Raw genomic sequence first — 22,739 nt, forward strand, 5'->3', positions numbered from 1 at the left:
AGCCGCCAATTATCCATCAAAGCAATTGTGTTCCAGCTGATAGGCTTATTCTCAGCAAGCCTGGTAATTGGATAAACAAGACCTCAGAGGCTCTCAGGGCTGGGATGAGAGATGAAAATGCACTTTATGTGGCTTTCGTAATGCAATCACCAGTTAAAGGGACAGCAAGGAGCTGAACACGCTCATTACTCCTGCAGCGCCTGTGAACTCCGCCCATGCGCCCATGGCAGCCCCAGGATAAAATGCCCTTGAGGGCCTCGCTGGGTCTTGGGCCCAACCTGTGTTGTTGTCATTCTGGTCCCAACACAAGGCAGCTGGTGTTTCTATTACCAGCTGCTGGGTCACGTGGATAATAAGCCAAGCGTTGGTTCAAATGTGTTCCCAGGCAAACAACTAGTATTTTCTTAATCTGGGCACAAAGAAAGGAATGCCAAGCTCAGATCTGGATAATCCTTTTTCTTAAGTGAATTTTTCCAGCTGTTCTGCTCTACTTCCACAGTTGCTTGTGACTTCTCAAAGCCATCTGCCAGGGTCTGAATTGGGACGCTAATTTAGCTCCTTGCCTCTATCCTACAGCAGTGGGCCATGGCAATGTCGAGGGCCAGAGCCCCTGGTTTAGGAGAACACTGGTCATTCCTGGGCTTAGCAGAGGTCAATCTCTCCCACGGAGTAGCAGTTTGTTTTACGAATGTCCAGCCCATGCTGACTCACAGGGATACTCCCCGGGTCTCCAGCACAGTTCTGCTCTAAGCGCTGGAAAGCCTTTCCTTGCAGCAATGTGAATAAGGTGGAGACACCAGGGGCCTGCACGCACACGGTGCACAACCTGAATGATTCTTCTTGGGGCACAACACGGTGATGCTGCCTGCAGGCCCCTGAAGAGACAGGAGGAGGGGGAGGCTGAGGGCTGCATGGCAGTTTCAGCCCATCTCAAGCCAGCTCTACTTGAGGCTCTCTGGCAGGTACCTGAATTGTACTCTTATGGAGATGAACTGGAGCCCTCACAATATTAGTGTCCTGAAACCTGTGACTCTGCCCTTGACTCACACTCGGCCACACATCTGCCATTAGAACCAGGTGATGCTTCCCTGCACCCAAGGGAGCTTTCCAACTTGTTAAAAGTACACTAGCGTGAGATTCAAATGCTGGCTTTGTCAGTGCAGGCATTCATTGCCCCAACAGATGTGGTCTCCACGTGTTCCCGGTACATCAATATCTTATATGTCAAGCCATACTTCAAATTCATGAAAGTCATCGGCACTTAAATCTTCATTTGTATTTATTTGATTTCCTGAAGGAAAGGCAGCTGTGACCAGCGTTAGTGGCACAGAAAAAGCCGTGTCAACAGGGAAAGTTGCCCTAATGCCAAACCCTCAGCATGGCATCCAGAACTCTTGAGTTAAGTCAAAGGAAAACTTTTCCAAAAGAAATAGGATCTGCTGTGCCCCCTAAAATTATAATACCCCTGGGAGAGGTAAAGTTTTACACCATAGTTGTTATTGATTCCGCAATGCAATGAGTTTAGCAGTCTTCCCTTAAAGAGGTTTTTATTTATAGTGAGAGAAAAGCCAGGTGCTTTTGAGTTTCCTGAGGTAGAGGGAGATGGCAAGAAATAAAAAGAGGGGAAAACTGACAGAAATGAAGTCACCAAATCAAACCTGGTCCACTTCCTAATTCTCCCTAGTGTTCAGACCTGGCTTCTCTCCATTTCCACTTTGTGGCCAGGAATGGAGGTATAGGAAAAGGGAGAATTCACTAGGACTGGTTTATAACCATTATAAAGCATGTCAGGTGGGGGTTGGCACTGTGGCACAGAGGGTTAACGCCCTGGCCTAAAGTGCCAGCATCCCATGTGGGCACCGGTTCGTGAACCGGCTGCTCCACTTCCGATCCAGCTCTCTGCTCTGGCCTGGGAAGGCAGTAGAAGGTGGCCCAAGTCTTTGGGCCCCTGCACCCATGTGGGAGACCAGGAAGAAGCTCCAAGCTCCTGGCTCCTGGCTCCGGATCAGTGCAACTCCAGCCGTTGCAGCCAATTGGGGTTGAACCATTGGATGGAAGACCTCTCTCTCTCTCTCTCTTTCTCTTTCTCTCTCTCTCTCTGCCTCTCCTCCCTCTGTGTAACTCTTTCAAATAAATAAATCTTAAAAAAAAAAGCACGTCAGGACTAGAGAAGACACACCAAAAATATAACAATAGCAAAGAGATTCAGACACAGTGCTCTCTAAATTCCCAAGTTTTCATGTGGTGAGATTCTGAATCCAGTTCATCACAGCTCCCTTTCCTTAATCAAACTATAAAGTATGCTGGCCTGGGAGCCAAAGGAAGCTGCATCAGCCCACCGGGAGGTATCTGCTATGATTCTCAAGAGCAAAAATCTGGTTTCAAATAGGGTGACCCTGGCATTTCTGAGGAGTTCAGTATAGCTCGAGAATATTCCCTCTGTGGCTGCAGGTTCCCTTCTCGGGCTGTGACCTGGCGTCCACAGGAATCCGTCCAGACTTGTCCTCAGCACTCCTACATCTGCATCACTCAGCACACTAATGCGTTGGAAGTCCCACTGTGATGTAATTAAGGGATAATATTGGCAGCAAGGAGTGGATAGCATTGTAAATGACTCCCATGGGTGAGTAAATGCTGAGGGGAAGGTGAATAACCATTGATTTCATTTGGTGCAAGTTTATCCCAATGCTGCAGGCATTTTTTCTCCCATCTAGATAATAAGGGTTCTAAAAAGCTACAAACACAGCGTCTATAGGCAAAGAGTTTCATCCCTTCTTCTTCCTCTAGAGAATGGAGAATTGAAATGATTGCATCCTGGGAATGCTTGTCAAATCTAGCGGGAAGACTTGGGGACTACTGATGTCAGGAATGAGAACAGAAAAGAAGAGCTGTGGGGCAGGTGTTCAGCACAGCAGTTAGGTTCACACCCCTATCAGAGGGCCTGGTTTGAAGCTCCTCTGCTTCAGATCCAGCTTCCTGCTAACACACTCTCGGGAGGCAGCAACTGATGTCTCAACTACCTGGGACCCTGCCACCTCCATGGGAAACCTGGACTGGGTTCCTGGCTCCTGGCTTTGGCCTGACCCAGCCCTGACTGTTGTAGGCATTTGGGGAATAAACTAGTAGGTGGATGATCTCTCTATCTCTTCCAAATAAAATGAAAATAAATAAAAAGGTTTTTAAAAGAAGAGCTGTTTCAGGAAGGGATAAGTGGAGAAATAAGTGTGCATGTCACAACTGTGAAGGGAAGAGCTCTGCCTCAAAGTACTTCATGGCCGTCCGCATCTCTCACTATACATATAACATGTATATGTATTTACAGCCACGAACCATTCACTTGTTCTCTCTGGTCCACAGCTTTGCCAATATGGAAATGTGGGGGTGGGGTCCCTGGATCAGGTGAGCTCCGAAGCTCTCTTGACGTTAGTCCCACATACATCGTGATGGAAAGCATGGGTAAAGAACTGGGTGAGGGTAACTCTTTTACATTGCAGGCATGACAGCAAACTGGTACAATTTGGGGAAAAAGTAATAGTATGAATACTGAAAGTGTGTATCATTTGTGACCCAGTGATTTCACTTTTGGGCTTATTCCTTAGGAAAACTTTCACACAGCACACAGACAAGAGAAACCCTCTGCACAGTGTGTCTGAGAGCTGAGAACTGAAGACAACATGTTAAACATGTGTGTCAGGAATGAGAGAATAAATAAAGCATGGCCTCTTCACACGAAGGAATACTATACAGCAGTTAACATGAACAATTTCATGCTCTGAGAACTAAATTATATTTAAGCTATTAATAAATACATTAAATCTATGACATATTTAGTAATTACTTATAATATATTTAGTATTTTAATAAATGGGTTAATATTTTTAAAAGACAAGCTCCCCAGAAGTTCCCAGTGGTTAAATTGGTGAGAATCTGAGTAACTAAAATGAATAATGGCTGCAACTCAATTTAGTGCATTAAAACAATAAAATCTGTGACTGCACAGGAATAGTCAAACAATAAACAAGGAAAAATTCATACTGCAGAATGAAAAAAAGCAAAGTGCGTAGTACACGGAGTGTGAATCCATTATGTAAATTTTAAGTGAATATAAATATTAACATTAAGTATTCATAGATATATATCCCACACGTACATTGTGTGTGTGTGTATGTGTGTGTATAAAACCAAAGAAAATGGAAAAAAGGACACATATAAGTTCAGGAAACCAGTAATAACTTGAAGGCAAGAAGTCTATGATTGGACATCACTTATCAGTATGAGTTTATATGTTTCATATAAAATATGCAAAACAACAAAATCTCATCTCTGGATGGTGGAAAAATACTTGTTATTCTTTACTGAATTTCAAAAACCCTGCTCAAAATAGAAAATAAAGAATTTGAGCAGCTCTGCCGTTGGCAGTGAGGTGTGGACAGCACCGTTTCGAGCACTCACGAAGGGCCAGGTGGCATTTTCAAGAACCAGAGCCAGCCCAGCCTTTCAGACCATGAGTGTCCAGCTCACTGCTGTCCAGCATAATAGCTCCCAGCCACATGCTGCTAACTGAATTACTTACATTTAAGTAAAATTAAGTAAGATTAAATCATTTGTTCCTCCATGACAGTAGCCGAATTTCAAGTACTGAATGGCCACATGGGCTAGTGGCTACTACATCGGGCGGCAAGCCTACAGAACATTTCTGTTGCTATAAATCCTACTGGACAGAGCAGGTCCTGAGCTAGAGACCTCTCTTTAAGACACATAGGACATCTGCTCATACTGCTCTTTTCCTTGTATGTCTTAAAGCACAGAGGAAAGCCAAAGTATCGACGAGGAATCAATTATAATCCTCAATTAGGATTATGATTAAATAACCATTTTCTTATTAAAGTAATAAGATAAGGCATTAGAAGAAGATCTACTGATTGTCCACAGCTACATAAGCATCACATTTCACTTTCCCCTGAACTTAGGAAGATGGGTTGAAGGACAATGAAAACGTTACCCAAGCAGAATGCAAGTTCAACAGTTTTCCAAGAGCCTCTTATCTTTTTTTTTTCTTTTTCTTTTTTTTACCTGTACACAGTATGAGGGACATATACTTCTCGGATTGGAAATTCCAAAATCTCTTTGTGTGGGCGTGTCCGGTTTTCAGGGAAGGGTTTCACGGGCAACATCTCGGGAGTCAGGCAGCAGCTGATAGTCTCTGGAGCTGGGGATATCTCCAGTCTGAGCAAGCCTTCAAAGAGCAGACAGGGTTGTGTTAGCAAAGAACTCATCACATTCTGATGGAGCCAAGAAGCACTGCAGTACTGCACCGCTTGTGTGGAACAAGGGATAGAGCGTGAGAGCAGGGGTTCGGGAGTTCTCAGCTGGTTTCCAATAGTTTGAGAAAACAATGTCAGGATGACTTTTAAGACCTGGTTTCTACACCATAAAAAGCAAGCAAGTGTAAAGTGAGTAGGAATGGATTTAAAGGTCTCTGATGTTCCTTTAGAGCTACTGCACTACAACAGTACACACAGAGAAGTAACTGCCCTGCCTCACAGGAAGTACTGATGGGCGGGCGGTTCTGCCTCGATTCCCTGGGACCTGGAATGCAGCAGAAGGACCACAGGGGCTGAGTGGCTGAGGATGAGGAGGGTACCTTCATCTTCTACCGGAACTTCTCACATTCACTCGTCTTCTTCCTTATATTTATATATTTCTTTGAGAGGCAGAGTTACAGATGGGGGGAGGGGGGGAGACAGAGAGAGAGAGAGAGAGAGAGAGAGAGAAAAAGAGAGGTCTTCCATCTGCTCATTCACCCCCCAAATGGCTGCAATGGCCAGAGCCACACCGATCTGAAGCCAGGAGCCAGGAGCTTCTTCCACGTCTCCCACACGGGTGTAGGGGCCAAGCACTTGGGCCATCCTCCACTGCTTTCCCAGGCCATAGCAGAGAGCTGGATAGGAAGTGGAGCAGCCGGGACTCGAACCAGCGCCCATATGGGATGCCGGCACCACAGGCTGAGACTTAGCCCACTATGCCACAGCACTGGCCCCACATTCAGTCTTCTTATAGTAAGGAGCTCCATGTAATATTTTATTTGATAAAGGGGCTGATCTGTGCAAACAATTAGCTGAAAATTTGAGAAACTGGGTCTGAAATACAATGCTTATAGAAGTAATCCTTTAAGAAAAATATAAAACATCTAGGGACTGGCCAAAAATATAGACCAATTCAGATTCTTAACTCTGTTATTTATTTATTTATTTAGTTAGTTTATTTATTTATTTAGTTAGTTTATTTATTTAGTTAGTTAATTTTATTGATAGGCAGAGAGACAGAGACCCAGAGATTTCCCACCTATTGATTGACTTCCCAAATACACTGAACAGTCAAGGCTAGGTCAGGTCAAAACTTGGAGCCCAGAACTCAATCCAGTTCTTCCATATGGGTAGCAGGGACCCAAGTATTTGAGCCATCCATCACCTGCTGCCTCTGATGACGCACAATATCAGGAAGCTGGAATAGGGAGCAGAGCTGGGACTAGAACCCAGCCGCTCCATTCTGGGATGCAGGTGCCCCAAGAAACATCCTAACCACTGGGCCAAATGCCTGCTCCCACATTCTTAACTCCTAATGCAAAATCCATCCTTTGATTTGGCAAACATGATTTTATAAATTCTAGCATTAGCCAAATCATGTGCCTGATCTTAGATGAACTGGGCACAGCTAAAGGGATAAAAAGAAGCCATGGTTTATACCTGGGATGGACTTGACTCTTCTCTGTAAGGATGAGGATCTTTTGTAGTCTGCTAAAAACTTGAATAAGTCTTCGTCACTGAGACGATCTCCCTCCTGCAAGGAGTAATGTCAGGGTGAGTACACAGGTGCTACTGACTCTGGTTTCTGGGAGGATTTTTACCTATAATCTTGATTTTCTCAAGTCTTTCAAAAAAGGCAACTCCTGAGTCATTTAGTTCCACCTCTTGTCCAGCATCCTTTCTTAAACAGCTTCTTGTCAGTCCTTCCGGGATGGGGCTTCCAATGCCCCAGAGGGCTCTGTTTGACCCTCAGGAATCTACGCCAAAGGTCTCTCTCCCCGACCTCTAACACCCTGATGCTAGCCCCCCACCGCCACCACCCTGGGACAGTACAGACTTTACTTTCTTCATTGGGGACCTGACCATGGGGAATGCATCTTTCCATCATCCCCACCTCATTTTCTTCACACTTGTCTTGGATGGACAGGTTAAACATAAACTCTCCCCTCCGTGTGCCTAGCATCCTGCCAGAGGACACACATGCACGATCTCTCCTCCTTCTAACAAGCCAGGGATGTAAGTAGGAAGATATGTCTTACTCCCAGGAAGAAAAGTCAGACCTTGCCAACCACCTGGCCCCCAGGGAACACAAGCAGGAAGCAGTGACCCTGAAGAGAAACCCTCACAGTCCCTTCCTACTTCTGTCCTATGGCATGGTGCATTTCAGTCTGTTAATGTAACCGTTTCACATGCCCTATACTGTTTAAGCTAAGGAAAATTTTCCAAAACAGGGTCAAATTCAGTCTAAGTCAAGGTTTTGTTTTTGTTTTTTTTTAATTGAGGCAAAATACAAATAAAATAAAATTTTAGTATCTCCTGAACCGTTTCTCAGTACATGGCTCAGTCGTGTTAAGGATGTTCACACTGTTGTACACCAGTCTCAGAACATTTTCAGCCTGTAAAAGAAGTCTGAAACTCTAAACCCCTTAAACAACAACTCCTTTCCCTCGTTTCCCACAGGCCCTGGCAATCATCATTCTACTTTCTGTCTGTATGCATCTGACACCTCTAGAAAGGTTTTTCATTTTCAGAGAGTGACAATGCTTACTGAGCTACCTGGAACGGTCACCCTCAAGCAGGCTCCATGGGAGGGCTGCATGGGAGCAGAGTGAGGACAAAGCCTTGCCAGGACACCTGAGGAACTCTCAGTCACAGCCTCGTCAATGACTCCATCAAAACAGTTCATCAGACACTGGCATTAAAGGGGACCGATCCTTCTCTCAATTAGCACAGCTACACTACTTGAGCACTTACTGTATCCTAGGCACTCTTTTTTTTTTTTTTTTTTAAGACAGGCAGAGTGGACAGTGAGAGAGAGACAGAGAGAAAGGTCTTCCTTCACCTCTGGTTCACCCTCCAATGGCCGCCCCAGCCGGCACACTGCGCTGATCCGAAGCCAGGAGCCAGGTGCTTCTCCTGGTCTCCCATGGGGTGCAGGGCCCAAACACTTGGGCCATCCTCCACTGCACTCCCTGGCCATAGCAGAGAGCTGGCCTGGAAGAGGGGCAACCAGGACAGAATCCGGAGCCCCGAACGGGACTAGAACCCGGTGTGCCAGCGCCGCAAGGCGGAGGATTAGCCTGTTGAGCCACGGCGCCGGCCCTTAGGCACTCTTAAACGCCTCATGTCGTCCATCTGTCCCAGCAGCCACACGAAGCAGGTGTCGGTATTACTGTCTGGTAGGTAACTGAATTGAGATGAGGGGAACTAACTTGCTTTCTTAAGTGCTACACATGAGGACAAATCCAGACACTCTGTGACCCAGACAAATACCTGCTTGAAAAAGTTGTTCACAGTCATGGTGGTGGTTTTGAAGTTGGCTCCAACCCCATTTTCCTCCAAGGAGAGGGCTCTTTCGGAAAGTCTTCTAGTTTGGGACAAAGTCCTCCGCTCACCCACAGAGCTTCTTCCTTTAAAGTAAATAATTGATATTCTAAAATATGCCTTTCTGTTGGAATACATAGCAATTATTAACTTAACCACCTGCAAGGTCTTTTTAAAGTCATTGCACAAGAACACTGAACACGGCCATCCTTGTTTTGAAGGAAAACTTCCCTCCTCTGACCCCTTTCTTGGTCCCCTGTGGGAATCCACAGTCCTCACCTGACCGCAGAGTAGAGAAGCCCCGAGCAGGTTGGGTCCCTCCCACCTGGAGCCCAGGGCAGGCAGATGCCACTCAGCAAGAGCCCAGGGCTACAGTCAGACCATGGTCTCCTGAAAAGCTTTATTTAGTCAGCACACTGTTTGCTTTTGTTATTTTTACATTTGCATTCCACTGGGAGAGGCATGTACTGAGAAGCCCTTGAAGGCATTTGGGATTGTGACCTAAACATGCAAGGGCCAGCCTGTATACACTCTGCATCCTGGCTTTTGTCTGCTCTTGTTGTGCGGACCAGGCAGCAAAACCTAGTTTCTGCCTTAGCTGACCTGCCTAAAGCACACCCAAACCTGGGCTGGGACCCTGATCCTCTGCTTAGTTATTTCTCATCCCCTTCTGGGATTCACGTGAGGACCTTGATGTTTTTATATTGCAAAATGCAGAGTTCTGGTGTGAACACTCAGATTGCTTAGAACTTTAACAGATTCCTATCTTTGATTGTTGTCTTAACCTTCATTTGCACTATCATGCTGAATTAGAATTTTTTCCAACCTACCCACCTAAACTTGCATCCTGCCTCAGTATAATGTTCTGCATCTTTGATTGCTTTTTAAGAATCAGCTTCTGTGGTCACATTAATTTATCCTTGACCTAGAGCTGACTGAGGCCTCAGCAAGTCCTATGCCTGGATCACCCAGTTTATAGGGCCCTGTTAGCCCCAAAAAACATAGCTTTCAACTAAGGCCACCTGGGTCTACATGGAAGACAGTGATAACAAAAATTTGTGGCATGGAGGACCAGATGCAATGAAGTTTGTTATTGACAAGCCAGAAATAACCCGGAGTTCTGACTGGTAATTATGAAGCAAGAACTGCAGAACAGTAGCAGCAATAATGCAATACCCTTTCCTCTAGTTGCTGCTAAAGGCAACATTTCACAAGTGGCAGAGCTAAGGAATGCATGAGAACTGTGAACACAGACTTAAATACTAGCTGGATACAAAGGCACGTAGGGAAACAAAAATCCTGCTACAGGTGGTTGGGGTGGGTCTATCTGAAAGCTCTAACCCACTTGGTCAGTTAAAATTCATGACTCATCCGAGGGTGAGGTGATAGGAAACAGAAATATGCTGAATTGAACAACAACTAGATATTCTTTTGACATCTTTTTTTTTTTTTTTTTGGACAGGCAGAGTGGACAGTGAGAGAGACAGAGAGAAAGGTCTTCCTTTGCCGTTGGTTCACCCTCCAATGGCCGCCGCGGCTGGCGCGCTGCGGCTGGCGCACCGCACTGATCCAATGGCAGGAGCCAGGTGCTTCTCCTGGTCTCCCATGGGGTGCAGGGCCCAAGCACTTGAGCCATCCTCCACTGTACTCCCTGGCCACAGCAGAGAGCTGGACTGGAAGAGGGGCAACTGGGACAGAACCGGCGCCCCGACCGGGACTAGAACCCGGTGTGCCGGCGCCGCGACATCTGTTTTTACTTTAACAAATAATTCATTTATTTATTTTCATTTTATTTGAAAGGTGGGGGGGGGGAGAGACAGACAGAGAGGCTCTTCCATCTATTGGTTCACTCCCCAAATGTCCACAACAGCCAAAGGTTGGAGTAGGCCAAAGTCAGGAGCCAGAACATAAGCCAGTCTCCCATGTGGGTAGCAGGGACACAAGCACTCAAGCCATCGTCTCCTTCCTTCCGGGACCCACATTAGCAGGAAACTACAACCGACAGCAAAGTCAAGACTTGAACCCAGGCACTCTGATCTGGAATGTGGGTGTCGCAAGCAGGGTCTTTACCACTGTGCCAAGCGCCTCCCCAAGCGCCTATTTTTCTATCACATTTGGAAAAATAAACTTTAAGAGACTGGCAATTTTGTTGAGAATCCTGAGTGCAGCTTTAGGAAGCCTTTGTAACCATGCCTTCCCAGGGGCTGGTGCTGTGGAGCAGCGGGTAAAGCCGCTGACTGCAGTGCCGGCATCCTATATGGGTGCTAGTTTGAGTCCCGGCTGCTCCACTTCTGATCCAGCTCCCTGCTATGGCCTGGGAGGGTAGGGGAGGATGGCCTGGGGCCTTGGGCCCCTGCACTCATGTGGGGGATCTGAAGGAAGCTCCTGGCTCCTGGCTTAGAATCGGCACAGCTTTGGCTGTTGCAGCCATCTGGGGAGTGAACCAGAGGATGGAAGATTTTCTCTCTCTTTCTGCCTCTCCTTCTCTGTGTATCTCTGACTTTCCCAAATAAATAAATAAAATCATTAAAAAAAACAAACAGCGGCTTCCCTGTATGTTTAAGAGCAACCACAACGTCTTTGTTTGATACAAGGTTATCACATTTTCCTGTTATTTTTAAGAAAGTTACGGGGGCGGGGGCAGAGGATGGCTACTGCAAATTAACTTTTTAAAGTGTCGAACCATCCAGAAAATCCCAACCAAAAGTCTTATAAGAGCATAGTTAAGCTCCACAAATTGTCACGGTAATCGTTTTGGGGACCACTGTCCAATGAAGCACATGCAATTCAGCCATGATAGTTTTCCGTCCTGTTTATCTCTTTCCTCCCTCCCACTCCCCACACCTTATCACACCCCAAACCCCATTCATAAGCCGCTGACCCCAGAGTTGAAAAACTGGGGAGCCCTCCCCTTCCCACTGCAGATGGAAATCTTACCAACCACAGGCTCCACATCAGCTGCCTCTCTGTCGAGGGTGGAGACATTGAAGAAGCTTGCTAAGCTGATGGGAGCCCAGGCGAAGGGCATCCGGTATTTCCCCAAGCGCTGGCAGAAAGATTCAGCTTGAAGTTTTAGCTTTTCAATCTTTTCTTTACTCTAGAGGAAAATGGAAAAGAGATGGAGGCAAAACAGACAATAAGGCATCAGCACCAGGCCAGATCCTCAGACACACACACAATAGCCAAGCAAGAGTTTAAAGAAAGGCCACTAACATGTCCACAGCTTGCTACAGCAGCCAATCCACAAGCACTGCTTTTGGGTCTAGGTGCATGACTTGGATTCTCATGAAAGAAAACCGGGACAAACAGTTCAGTCTATCATCTGGGAAGACTCCATAAAGATCTATGAGTGAGTCTTAACAATTTCCTTATAAGGTTGACAACACTTCCAAGGTGTTCTGAGTTCAGACTAAGTGGTAAATTTAAAGAAACAAAAATATCGAGTCTATAGCAGGACACGGCTTAGGTAAGTTGTATTCCAGAAAGGCTGTGATTTTAAAGTCATATTGAGAACCTTTGCAAAATGGTGCTGAGCAAAGATGTGCTTCTCATGACTCAGCACTTACACTGTGCTAATTACTTTCTGAGGTGCAGCAGTCAGAGCCGATTCCCAGTCCCAGGCCAGAAAGGGACGGCAGCCTGCACTGCTGGCAGGGGTCCATGGAGCTCTGGCACCCTTGGTTTGAAAGGGCCATATCAGCTGGGTCAGACCTTCCGGCCAAATCTGACAGTCACACACTGGTGTAGACCATCACGAGTGATTTCTTTATCATTGATGGCCAGTTTCCCTTTCTTTTGTTTAAATACATTTTTTGTGTGTTTGAAATGCGGACATATTACAGATTAAACCACATTAGCTATTTTGTGGGACATTTCTGAAAATCTCTGCTTATTCTAAGATGACACCACTTAACAACACTCAAACGATCCTACCTTTCCACCATCACTTTCTTTGATAACCATGTAGGGTTCTGCACATTCTCCAATCTCTCCTTGCTGAAGGACTTTTTCAATCTACCAACAAAAATAATATTAAAAGACAGCACAAGAATTACATCCATATAATGACATCTATGCAATCCCCAAAATCATGATAGTGGCAGTATTTTATGACATAGGATGTTCACAATATGTGTTATTTGATTTAAAAAAATTTTTTTAAACTTTTATTTAATGAATATAAATTTCCAAAGTACAGCTTATGGATTACAATGGCTTCCCCCCTCCCCCATAATTTCCCTCCCACTCGCAACCCTCCCCTTTCCCACTCCCTCTCCCCTTCCATTCACATCAAGATTCATTTTCAATTCTCTTTATATACAGAAGATCAGTTTAGTATATATTAAGTAAAGATTTCAACAGTTTGCCCCCACATAGCAACACAAAGTGAAAAATACTGTTGGAGTACTAGTTACAGAGATCCTACATGATATTTTTTAAAAATTGATTAATTTTCTATGCAAGGTGGCATGTACCAATACCATCTCACCAGTCCAAGTGATCAATTTCAGTTCACAATTGATCACACTGATAGGTCTAAGAGTCAAAGGGATCACACAAACAAGACTAGTGTCTGCTAATACTAACTGATAGAATCAAAAAGGGAAAAAATGATCCAACATGGGAAGCGGGATACACAGCAGACTCATAGAATGGCAGATGTCCTAAATAGCACTCTGGCCTCAGAATCAGCCCTTAAGGCATTCGGATATGGCTGAAGAGCCCATGAGAGTATTTTAGGCATGGAAAGCCAAGACACTCTGGAAAAAAAAAAAAAAAAGAAGACCTAAATGAAAGATCTCTGGGCCGGCGCCGTGGCTTAACAGGCTAATCCTCCACCTTGCGGCGCCGGCACACCGGGTTCTAGTCCCGGTTGGGGCACCGATCCTGTCCCGGTTGCCCCTCTTCCAGGCCAGCTCTCTGCTGTGGCCAGGGAGTGCAGTGGAGGATGGCCCAAGTCCTTGGGCCCTGCACCCCATGGGAGACCAGGAGAAGCACCTGGCTCCTGCCATTGGAACAGCGCGGTGCGCCAGCCGCAGCGCGCCTACCGCGGTGGCCATTGGAGGGTGAACCAACGGCAAAGGAAGACCTTTCTCTCTGTCTCCCTCTACTGTCCACTCTGCCTGTCCAAAAAAAAAATAATAATAATAATAAAGAAATAAAGAAAGAAAGAAAGAAAGAAAGATCTCTGCTAGTGAGATCCCAGTGGAAAGAATGGGGCCATCAAAGAAGGAGGTACCTTTTTCTAAAGGGAGGAGAGAACTTCCACTTTGACTATGACCCTATCAGAATAAGATCAAAGTCGGCGAACCCTAAAGGTTTCCATAGCCTTGGCAACTCATGACTAGAGCCTAGGGAGATTACTGACGCCATAAACAAGAGTGTTAAATTGTTAAATCAACAACAGGAGTCACTGTGTACTTACATCCCACGTGGGATCTGTCCTTAATGTATTGTCTAATGTGCAGTGATGCTATAACTAGTACTGAAACAGTATTTTCACACTTTGTGTTTCTGTGTGGGTGCAAACTGATGAAATCTTTACTTAGTACATACTGAATTGATCTTCTGTATATAAAGATAATTGAAAATTATTTTAAAAATTAATATGTACAGTGCAATATACAGTTTTGTAAAACAAAATTACTGAGGCATATTAAAAGGATAGTGGATACATAGCATATGTTAACAGTAATTATCTTTGCATGATGGGGTAATATGTGATTTTTATTTTCTTCCTCTTGCTTACGTGTAGTTTCTATTTTTAAACAATAAACATGTATTATGTCCATAATAAAAATGCAATAAAAGCTATTTTATAAAACAAAACCCATGAGACATATGTAGGAAGTGAGAAGCTCATTTTCTTTATTATTGCTTACAATGTAAAAAAGAGATATGATCTCTGTAAAAGTTAGGTTGGGACTAGAACCTTCCACAAAATGAATAAATGAACACAATAAATTGTCTGTAATTGTGTCCCTTGCTTTTTATATTAGCGTTGCTTCTCTGGATGTAACAGACTTGGAAATAAACTCAGAAGCCATGAGACATGCAGTTTGCTAACTGGCTGGGAATATGAACAATGCTATTGTTGACAGTGTCTCCTTCCATTCTACATCAGATAACAGAGCTGGCTGGCCAACTGCCTCCATGTTTAAGTGAAAAAAGGAAAATTTGAAATTTCCTAACTCAAAATTGAATTCAACTTAGATGTTAAAGGCAAAAACAAGTGGATTTAGCTTAATTGGCTTATATGATTAGTTGAGATAATCCATGAAGATGAAATTTGGGTCATCATTTTCCACAGGCAAACAGCCTTTTTATTTTTAAGATTTATTTTTTTTATTTTGAAGGCAGAATTAGAGAGAGAGAGAGAGAGGGAGGGAGGGAGGAAGGGAGGGAACTTCCATCTGCTGGTTCAATTCCCAAATGCTGCCTCGGCTGGGTATGGGATGGGCTGAAGCCAGGAGCCTGGAACTCCGTACTGGTCTACTATGTGGGTGACAGGAGCCCGAGTACTTGGGCCATCTTCCACTGCTTTCCTAGGCACATTAGCAGGGAGCTGGATGAGCAGTAGAACAACTAGGCCTCAAACCAGCACTTACATGGAATTCTGGCATCACAGGTAGTGGCTTAACCCACTGTTCCACAACACCAGCTCTGGCACACATTCTTAATAACTATCAGTTAGGTTTTATTTATTTATTATCTATTCATTCATTCATTCATTCTCATTTCTTTGAAAGGCAAAGAGAGAAAGACAAATAGAAAGAGAGAGATCTTCTATCTGTTTGTTCACTCCTCAAATGCCCACAACAACCAGGGCTGGGCTAAGACAAAGCCAGGAGCCTGGAACTCAATTCCACATAGGTGGCAGGGACTCAAGTTCACAGGCATCACCTGCAGTCTCCTGAGCATCACCTGCAGTGTGCATTAGCAGGAAGCTGGAATTGGAAGCAAAACTGACTTGAACCTAGGACTCATGATATGGGATATGGGCATCTTAACTGATGTGGCAAATGCTCGCCTCAGGCATCACAGATTTTTTTTTTTTAAGATTTATTTATTATTTGAAAGTCAGAGTTACACAGAGAGAGATGAGGCAGAGAGACAGAGACAGAGAGAGAGAGAGAGAGAGAGAGAGAGAGAGAGAGAGAGGTCTTCCATCTGCTGGTTCACTCCCCAATTGGTCGCAACGGCCGGAACTGTGCAGATCCGAAGGCAGGAGCCAGGAAATTCTTCCGGGTCTCCCACGCAGGTGCAGAGGCCCAAGGACTTGGGCCATCTTCCACTGCTATCCCAGGCCATAGCAGAGAGCTGGATTGGAAGTGGAGTAGCCGGAACTTGAACCGGCACCCATATGGGCTGTCGGGCACTGCAGGTGGCGGCTTTACATGCTATGCCACAGTGCCGGCCCCTGACATCACAGATTTTTTTTTTTTTTGACAGGCAGAGTGGACAGTGAGAGAGAGAGAGACAGAGAGAAAGGTCTTCCTTTGCCGTTGGTTCACCCTCCAATGGCCGTCGCGGTAGTGCGCTGCGGCCAGCGCACCGCGCTGATCCGAAGGCAGGAGCCAGGTGCTTCTCCTGGTCTCCCATGGGGTGCAGGGCCCAAGGACTTGGGCCATCCTCCACTGCACTCCCTGGCCACAGCAGAGAGCTGGCCTGGAAGAGGGGCAACCGGGACAGGATCGGTGCCCCGACTGGGACTAGAACCCGGTGTGCCGGCGCCGCAAGGCGGAGGATTAGCCTAGTGAGCCGCGGCGCCGGCCTGACATCACAGATTTAAAGCAGAACACTCTACAGATGCAGGAATGTTTCATGGGGCTTCCCAGTGGACATTTACTTCAGATGTTAGTTACTCCAACCAAGAAGTCTCTCTTCTCACAAAAGAAGTTAAAAACCTTACTCCATGGCCATAGTGTAAAGAGAAGGTTGGTTACACTCATGGATGCACCACACTGAAAACACAGACACACAGCACTTGAACTAGACACTGACCAGTACTCCTGTCAACAATCATTCACTCATTCACTCATTCATTTGTTCAAAAAATATTTGCTGAGTGCTATCTACATGGTAGCTGTTGGGGAGATAAGATGGCAAAAATGATAAAGTAAACATGGTCCCTAGTGTCCTGAAGCTCATAGTCAGGAGCTTGTCGAATAAATTCAAAGTCAATGAATACATGAAGAACCTTTCAGTTAGGGCATGCTAACTGGGCTGCATGCACTAGTAGAGTGTAGGACACTGCCCCAGAATCTGGAAACAGGAGAATCCAGATTCAAGGAGACCATCAGGTATTTTGTGAGAGCCCACTGTATGTTCCTGCATCATGCATGTGTAATGAAATACAGGGGCTTTCCATGACCATGTGCTACAGCCTGGAAATCAGTTTGGGTGCCATTCAAAGACCCATGTGTTGAAGGCTTGGTCCCCCAAGTCTTAAGTTGATGGTTAAGGATTAATGTTAGCGGTTACTGGAGTAAGGATGGAGACTTGACCCATTTATGGTGTCCAGGAGTTAGGCTACAGGGACGTTTTTAGGTCACCGGGAGGTGTGCCCTCCAAAGGCAGTTCTCACAAGAAGGTTGGCTGTGGCAGCCTAAGCAGAGAGCAGCACTCTTGTCTGTCTCTCTGGGTCTCCATGTGATCCTTGCTCTGCACATAGTCAACCATCCACCCTGTCGTCAGATGACAGACCAGCGGGGTCACTGGAACTTGGACTGAGAACCTCGAAGCCTGTGAGCAAGGAAAAGCTTCCTCCCTAAGTGGATTCTCTCAGGTGTCAGGCACAGTGGTGAAGGGCTGACTGACGCACTGTGGGAGGCGGGCAGAGGAGCGTTTCAGAGCCACGTGGGAGGTTTTTAAGGTGACGAAGCTGCTTTCCGCTCTACTTGGAAGGTGCAGGTTCAAGGCCGGGCATGTACATTAGTAAACAGTTTTTAAAACTCCTTTCTCACTCCACATTCCTTAATCATGACACAAATCCTTTTACCTCCTTCACAAAGCTTTGAATGAAACATTTAAGTTTGAAATAATCCCTTAAAGCTAAATATTACATGCAATACATGAACTAGGTAACTCTACTAAAGCCCAGGTAAAATCCTGATTTCCAGTTTAGAAACGCAGACCAGAGGGAAAGCAGCTCTTCTTCACTGAATGGCATCTGCCTGCATGTGCAGAATATTACAGCACCACTATTTAAAGGAAAAGAAGCAAAGATGACAGCATATGGTTAAGAAAAAAACAGGAGAGCAAGTAGAAGACTGCTGTGCTATGTACATTTAAATTTCCCAAATAAGTTCAGACAAATTTTTACAAAAAGATTATATTTACTTGAAAGGCAGAGTTACAGAGAAAGAAATAAAGAAAGAGAGAGAGAGAAAGAGAGAGAGAGAGAGAGAGAGAGAGAGAGAGAGAGAGAAATAGATTTTCTGTCCACTATTTGACTTCCCAAATGGCCACAATGACTGTAGCTTGGCCAGGCCAAGGACAGGAGCCAAGAGAGCAGGGGCCCAAGTACTTGGACCACTTCTGCTGCTTTTCAAGGGGTATTAGCAGGGAGCTGGACCAGAAATGGAGCAGTTGGGATTCGAACTGTAGTGTCATAACTCACTGTGCTACAACATCGGCTCCACATTCAGAAAATTTAGAGTATGTTTGTTGTTGCTAAATGAATGCATTTACACATTTGAAAATTTGGGAACACATTTAGTAAGTTTTAGCAACCAACAGGCAACCACAGTTACTTGGCAAATTAGTTCTGATTCACTAGACGTCACCCTCTGAGAAGCAGAATTTGAAATAAGATGTAGTGCTGTAGAACTAGCGTGGGTCTCTTTGGTTTCCCAGGATGTCAGAGATAGAGGAATCTAAATACAAGACTACCAAAGTGAGCTTTGAGCTAAGCTAATTTTGTACATGTCTAAGTACACTGCAATGAAAATGACGCATATTAAGGACTTAACAGTAACAGAAGTTTCCTTTTCACAACAGAATTTTAGCTATGTACTTTCCATAACTTCAGTAAGTTCTCTTCAAGCTGTAATAACCTCTTAACACACCTGCCAGCTGTTGAGTGACCTCTAAAATACCTGAATTCTTCAGGATACATAATACTACCACGAGAGTATGACTGAGACACCACGGACACAAAATGCAAAACGCAGTGCTAACTAGAGATGTCCCAAACATGGAAGGCTAAGTGTTCCCGGAATCATGTACTTGACTTTGTTTTGTTTTACAATTTTGGTATACTGACTTAAAGAGACTTTATTTGGCATAAGGTAGGTAAAATAGCCAACGCTTGTGACTTTTTTTTTTTTTAAGATTTATTTTATTTGAAAAGCAGAGAGAGAAAGGAGAGAGGAGAGAGGAGAGAGGAGAGAGGGGAGAGAGAGAGAGAGAGAGAGACATATCTTCCATCTGCTGATCAGGAGCCAGGAGCTTGCACCCACACGGGTGCAAGGGCCCAAGCACTGGGGGCATCTTGCACTGCTTTCCCAGGTGCATTAGTGGGAGCTGGGTCTGAAGTGGAGCAGTCGGACTCCATATGGGCTTAGCCGATTATACCACAATGCCAGCCACAATGCTTCTAACTTCTAACCAGTCATTTCAGGGTGTAGAAAAAGCCCCCCCCCCCATGTGTGTGTATGCATGTGTGCAAAGAGCAAGGCAAAGAAGGGTCTTCTACTTCTACTGAACAGACTCTGCTCTTGCCAGGCACACTCAGCGAGCGAGACATGCTAACAAGGGGGAGTGAGCCCTAGTTGTCAGAGCCTGGACTTGGGAACATTTAACTACAGCTCTCTAGAGAAAACATGAACATAGCAAGGAAGCTCCTCTGCAGAGACCCTGTTCCTTTCTCCACAGCAGCCGCCCAGAGCCCCAAGCTGAGGGCGTTTTCCTGTGAGGTACCAGGCTTCATCCCATCATCTGGACAACTTACTGAGGTCAGGGTGATCAGCCCCACCTTACAGATGAGGACAGGAAGTCTCAGAAAGGTGAGGTCATTGCCAAGGTCACCCAGCTACTAAGTGGCAAAGCCAGGATTCACACCTAGGATTGTGTGACTGTAAGAACGTGTGGGCTTCTGCAGTATCCACAACCCGATCTACTGGCAGGGGAAAAGGGAGCAAGTTGAGAGGCACACAAAGTGAGGGCACGCGGCTGTGTCCTGATGTCCCTTTCACCCCAAACATGCGCTGGGAGCCACACAACGACAGCAACCTCAGAATGAGCAGCCAGACTGTGGGTGAATACCTTGACCACCAGGTAGACGTCAGAGGATGGGCAGGTGACTGAGAAGACGGCAGCCCTCGCCTGACTGGATGGGGCGACAGAGGGCGTGTGGGCTCGCAGGAACCCTCGGAACTGGTCGGAGTTCAGGTCACAGTGAAAATTTTCAGAGATCTGTAAATGAGCAGCAAAGGGAAAATAAATGAGACCTGTTGTGTGCATATTCTAAACACGCCTGAGAAAGAGCAAAATAGCTAAAAGGACTTTCACCCAAGGAATAAACCTACAAATACGGTTTATGACAAGTGGCTACTGGAAAAATGGATGAATGTTTTGTCACTTTTTTTTGACAGGCAGAGTGGACAGTGAGAGAGAGAGAGACAGAGAGAAAGGTCTTCCTTTTGCTGTTGGTTCACCCTCCAATGGCCGCCACGGCTGGAGCGCTGCGGCCAGCGCACCGCGCTGATCCGAAGGCAGGAGCCAGGTGCTTCTCCTGGTCTCCCATGGGGTGCAGGGCCCAAGGACTTGGGCCATCCTCCACTGCACTCCCTGGCCACAGCAGAGAGCTGGCCTGGAAGAGGGGCAACCGGGACAGGATTGGTGCCCCGACCGGGACTAGAACCCGGTGTGCCGGCGCCGCAAGGTGGAGGATTAGCCTAGTGAGCCGCGGCGCCAGCCGTGTTTTGTCACTATTTTAAGATGAATTGGAACCGTTGGGGAGGTGTTCCTTGAAACATTTTAATTTTTGTTAACCTATTGTATTTCCTAACAGTGAGGTACAAGGACATTGCTTCTTTTCTCAATTAGTATACATTTGAGAATGAGAAAAGCAAAATTGAAAGCAAAATGTGAGTCACTGCATTCATTCAAAGGAGTGTTATAGAAATTCCAGGGAGTGAGAGATCGCATCCAGTTGCAGGGACCAGGAAAGCATTTTGTAGAGAGGCTCTGGCAATGGATGAATCCTTAGCAGGGGATTCTGATGGGCAGAGCTGGAGGGTGACAGTGTACCAGGGAGGGAATACAGCATAGTTAAATATCTCGGAGTCTGGGTCAGCTGCACTAAGCACAGGTAACAGTGACTACTCCAGGCTGACTCTGCCTGGGCTGCAGTGGGAAAAGGGACAGAGTCATATCCAAGAGGGCATGGCCTAGAAACTAGAGCTGGCTCCACACTGTGTGGATCCACTCAAGGGTCTGAAGTCTGAGCAAGAGCGGGTCACGACCAGTGTTCCTGGGCTTCTGAGTATCACTGAAGAGCCTCTGTAGCGTGGGACTCTGCCCTTTCCTCACCAGTAGAGCTTCAGTGAGAAGCGGCAGCCAGGCAGATGCTGTGTTTGCCAGCTGTCCTTGCAGGTAGCACTGATCATCAGGCTACATTCTCTCCACTCAGCTGTGAGCAGAAGCGACGTGTCCAGTGCTCAGGCCTTCTCCAGCCAGCTTCCCCCTTCTCTGGGGAGGGCAGCGATGGCAGTGAGAAGAATGTTTTGGGGAAAGCACTTCTTGAACACACAGGAGCCACAGGCAGCCTGGATTCCTGCATGGCTGAGTGATGCAGAGGCATTGCTGGCCTGGTGCCCCCCCACACACCCTGGCGTGTGGTCCCCTGATCAGCCGCGGTGGCCATTGGAGGGTGAACCAACGGCAAAGGAAGACCTTTCTCTCTGTCTGTCTCTCTATTACTGTCCACTCTGCCTATAAAAAAAAAAAAAAAAAAAAAAAAACCCACCACATTATATCTGAGGAAGTCTTCATCCTACGGCAAATGGCTGTCTTAACGGTTTATCTGGTTATCACAAGATGCCTTCCATTTCCAATGAGTGAAAGTTCTCAACCTGAGGAAGCCCTGCGTATGCAGTCACTCTTGTTCACAGTCTACTGAAATGGTTTTGTTTTAGACATAACCCCAAACGCTGACCACTATATTTCTTTAACTCAAACAGGCCACCCCGTCTGGCAGGCCTCTCCCCTCAAGATTCTTCAAAGAATATAAATGACTAACAGTCCTAGACCCATCCTTCAAGAATTAAAAAAGCAATCGAAAGGACATCTGCTGTTCAATCTGATGTGTTTGTTTGCTGCATAGAATTGAGATTTAAAAAGCAAGCAAGCCGAAACAGTCATGACCACTACATGTGCCTCAAGGACGGGGGAACATTTGCTTTCTTACCTTTTTCCTTTCTTTAACATCATAGAGGGCGATGCTGGCAAACAGGGGCTCAATTTCAATTTCAAATCTGCCAGAGGGAGAAAGCCACATAGTATTAACTTGGATAATTTTGAATTTTCTGACATTGCCTAGATCTAGACACTGGTTAAAAACATAAACCATTTCCAGAAATTTTCAAATAACTCCACGCACATGAAAACAACACTGGAATATTAATGAAGAAATACAGGAGAGTCATGAAAATTTTCTTATTATCTTAAATCATGGTGGATGGTGACTCTTCCCAAAATGCTTGCTGGTGGCACTGCAAGACGGTGGGCTGAACGTACCACTGGTCTGATCCAAATGAGCACCTACATTTTAGCTGCCGTGCTTTCAGACAGTGCAATCTCTCTTAGCACCTACTTAGGTTTTACTTCTGGGATAGGAATCTCTGTTACCTAGTTCTAACAGATGGGGGTATTTCTGACAGTAGGAAAAGAAAAAGCCAGGTACTTTTTTCTTAGATTTACAATAGAACAATGAGAGGAAGATGGGATCACGACATGGATGAACGCCTGGCCCTTCCTAACTCCTCTGCTGCAGAGCTGCTGGTTGAAGAAGGGGGAGGACAGTGGGCACAACTGAGAAACACTGAAGGTACCTGGACCCCAAGAGAGCTAGGAAGAGGAGCCCTCGTGTTGGCCCTCACTGCC

The 22,739-nt window shown here is 45.7% G+C and overlaps 1 protein-coding gene across 2 annotated transcripts in view; it reads right to left on the reverse strand.

The window, feature by feature from the left end:
- DOCK8 (dedicator of cytokinesis 8) overlaps window positions 1-22,739 on the reverse strand; it is a 255,396-nt gene that overhangs the window by 123,057 nt on the left and 109,600 nt on the right. For both annotated transcript variants that reach the window (XM_062208372.1, XM_062208373.1), the window contains exons 8-14: window positions 22,045-22,111; window positions 19,899-20,048; window positions 12,564-12,644; window positions 11,568-11,727; window positions 8,580-8,716; window positions 6,747-6,840; window positions 5,074-5,236 (exon numbers count right to left, since the gene is read on the reverse strand). In XM_062208372.1, the coding sequence (XP_062064356.1) occupies window positions 5,074-5,236; window positions 6,747-6,840; window positions 8,580-8,716; window positions 11,568-11,727; window positions 12,564-12,644; window positions 19,899-20,048; window positions 22,045-22,111 (852 nt within the window). The remainder of the gene's footprint in view (window positions 1-5,073; window positions 5,237-6,746; window positions 6,841-8,579; window positions 8,717-11,567; window positions 11,728-12,563; window positions 12,645-19,898; window positions 20,049-22,044; window positions 22,112-22,739) is intronic.

Source organism: Lepus europaeus, chromosome 12, assembly GCF_033115175.1.
Source record: "Lepus europaeus isolate LE1 chromosome 12, mLepTim1.pri, whole genome shotgun sequence".
Classification (NCBI taxonomy): domain Eukaryota; kingdom Metazoa; phylum Chordata; class Mammalia; order Lagomorpha; family Leporidae; genus Lepus; species Lepus europaeus.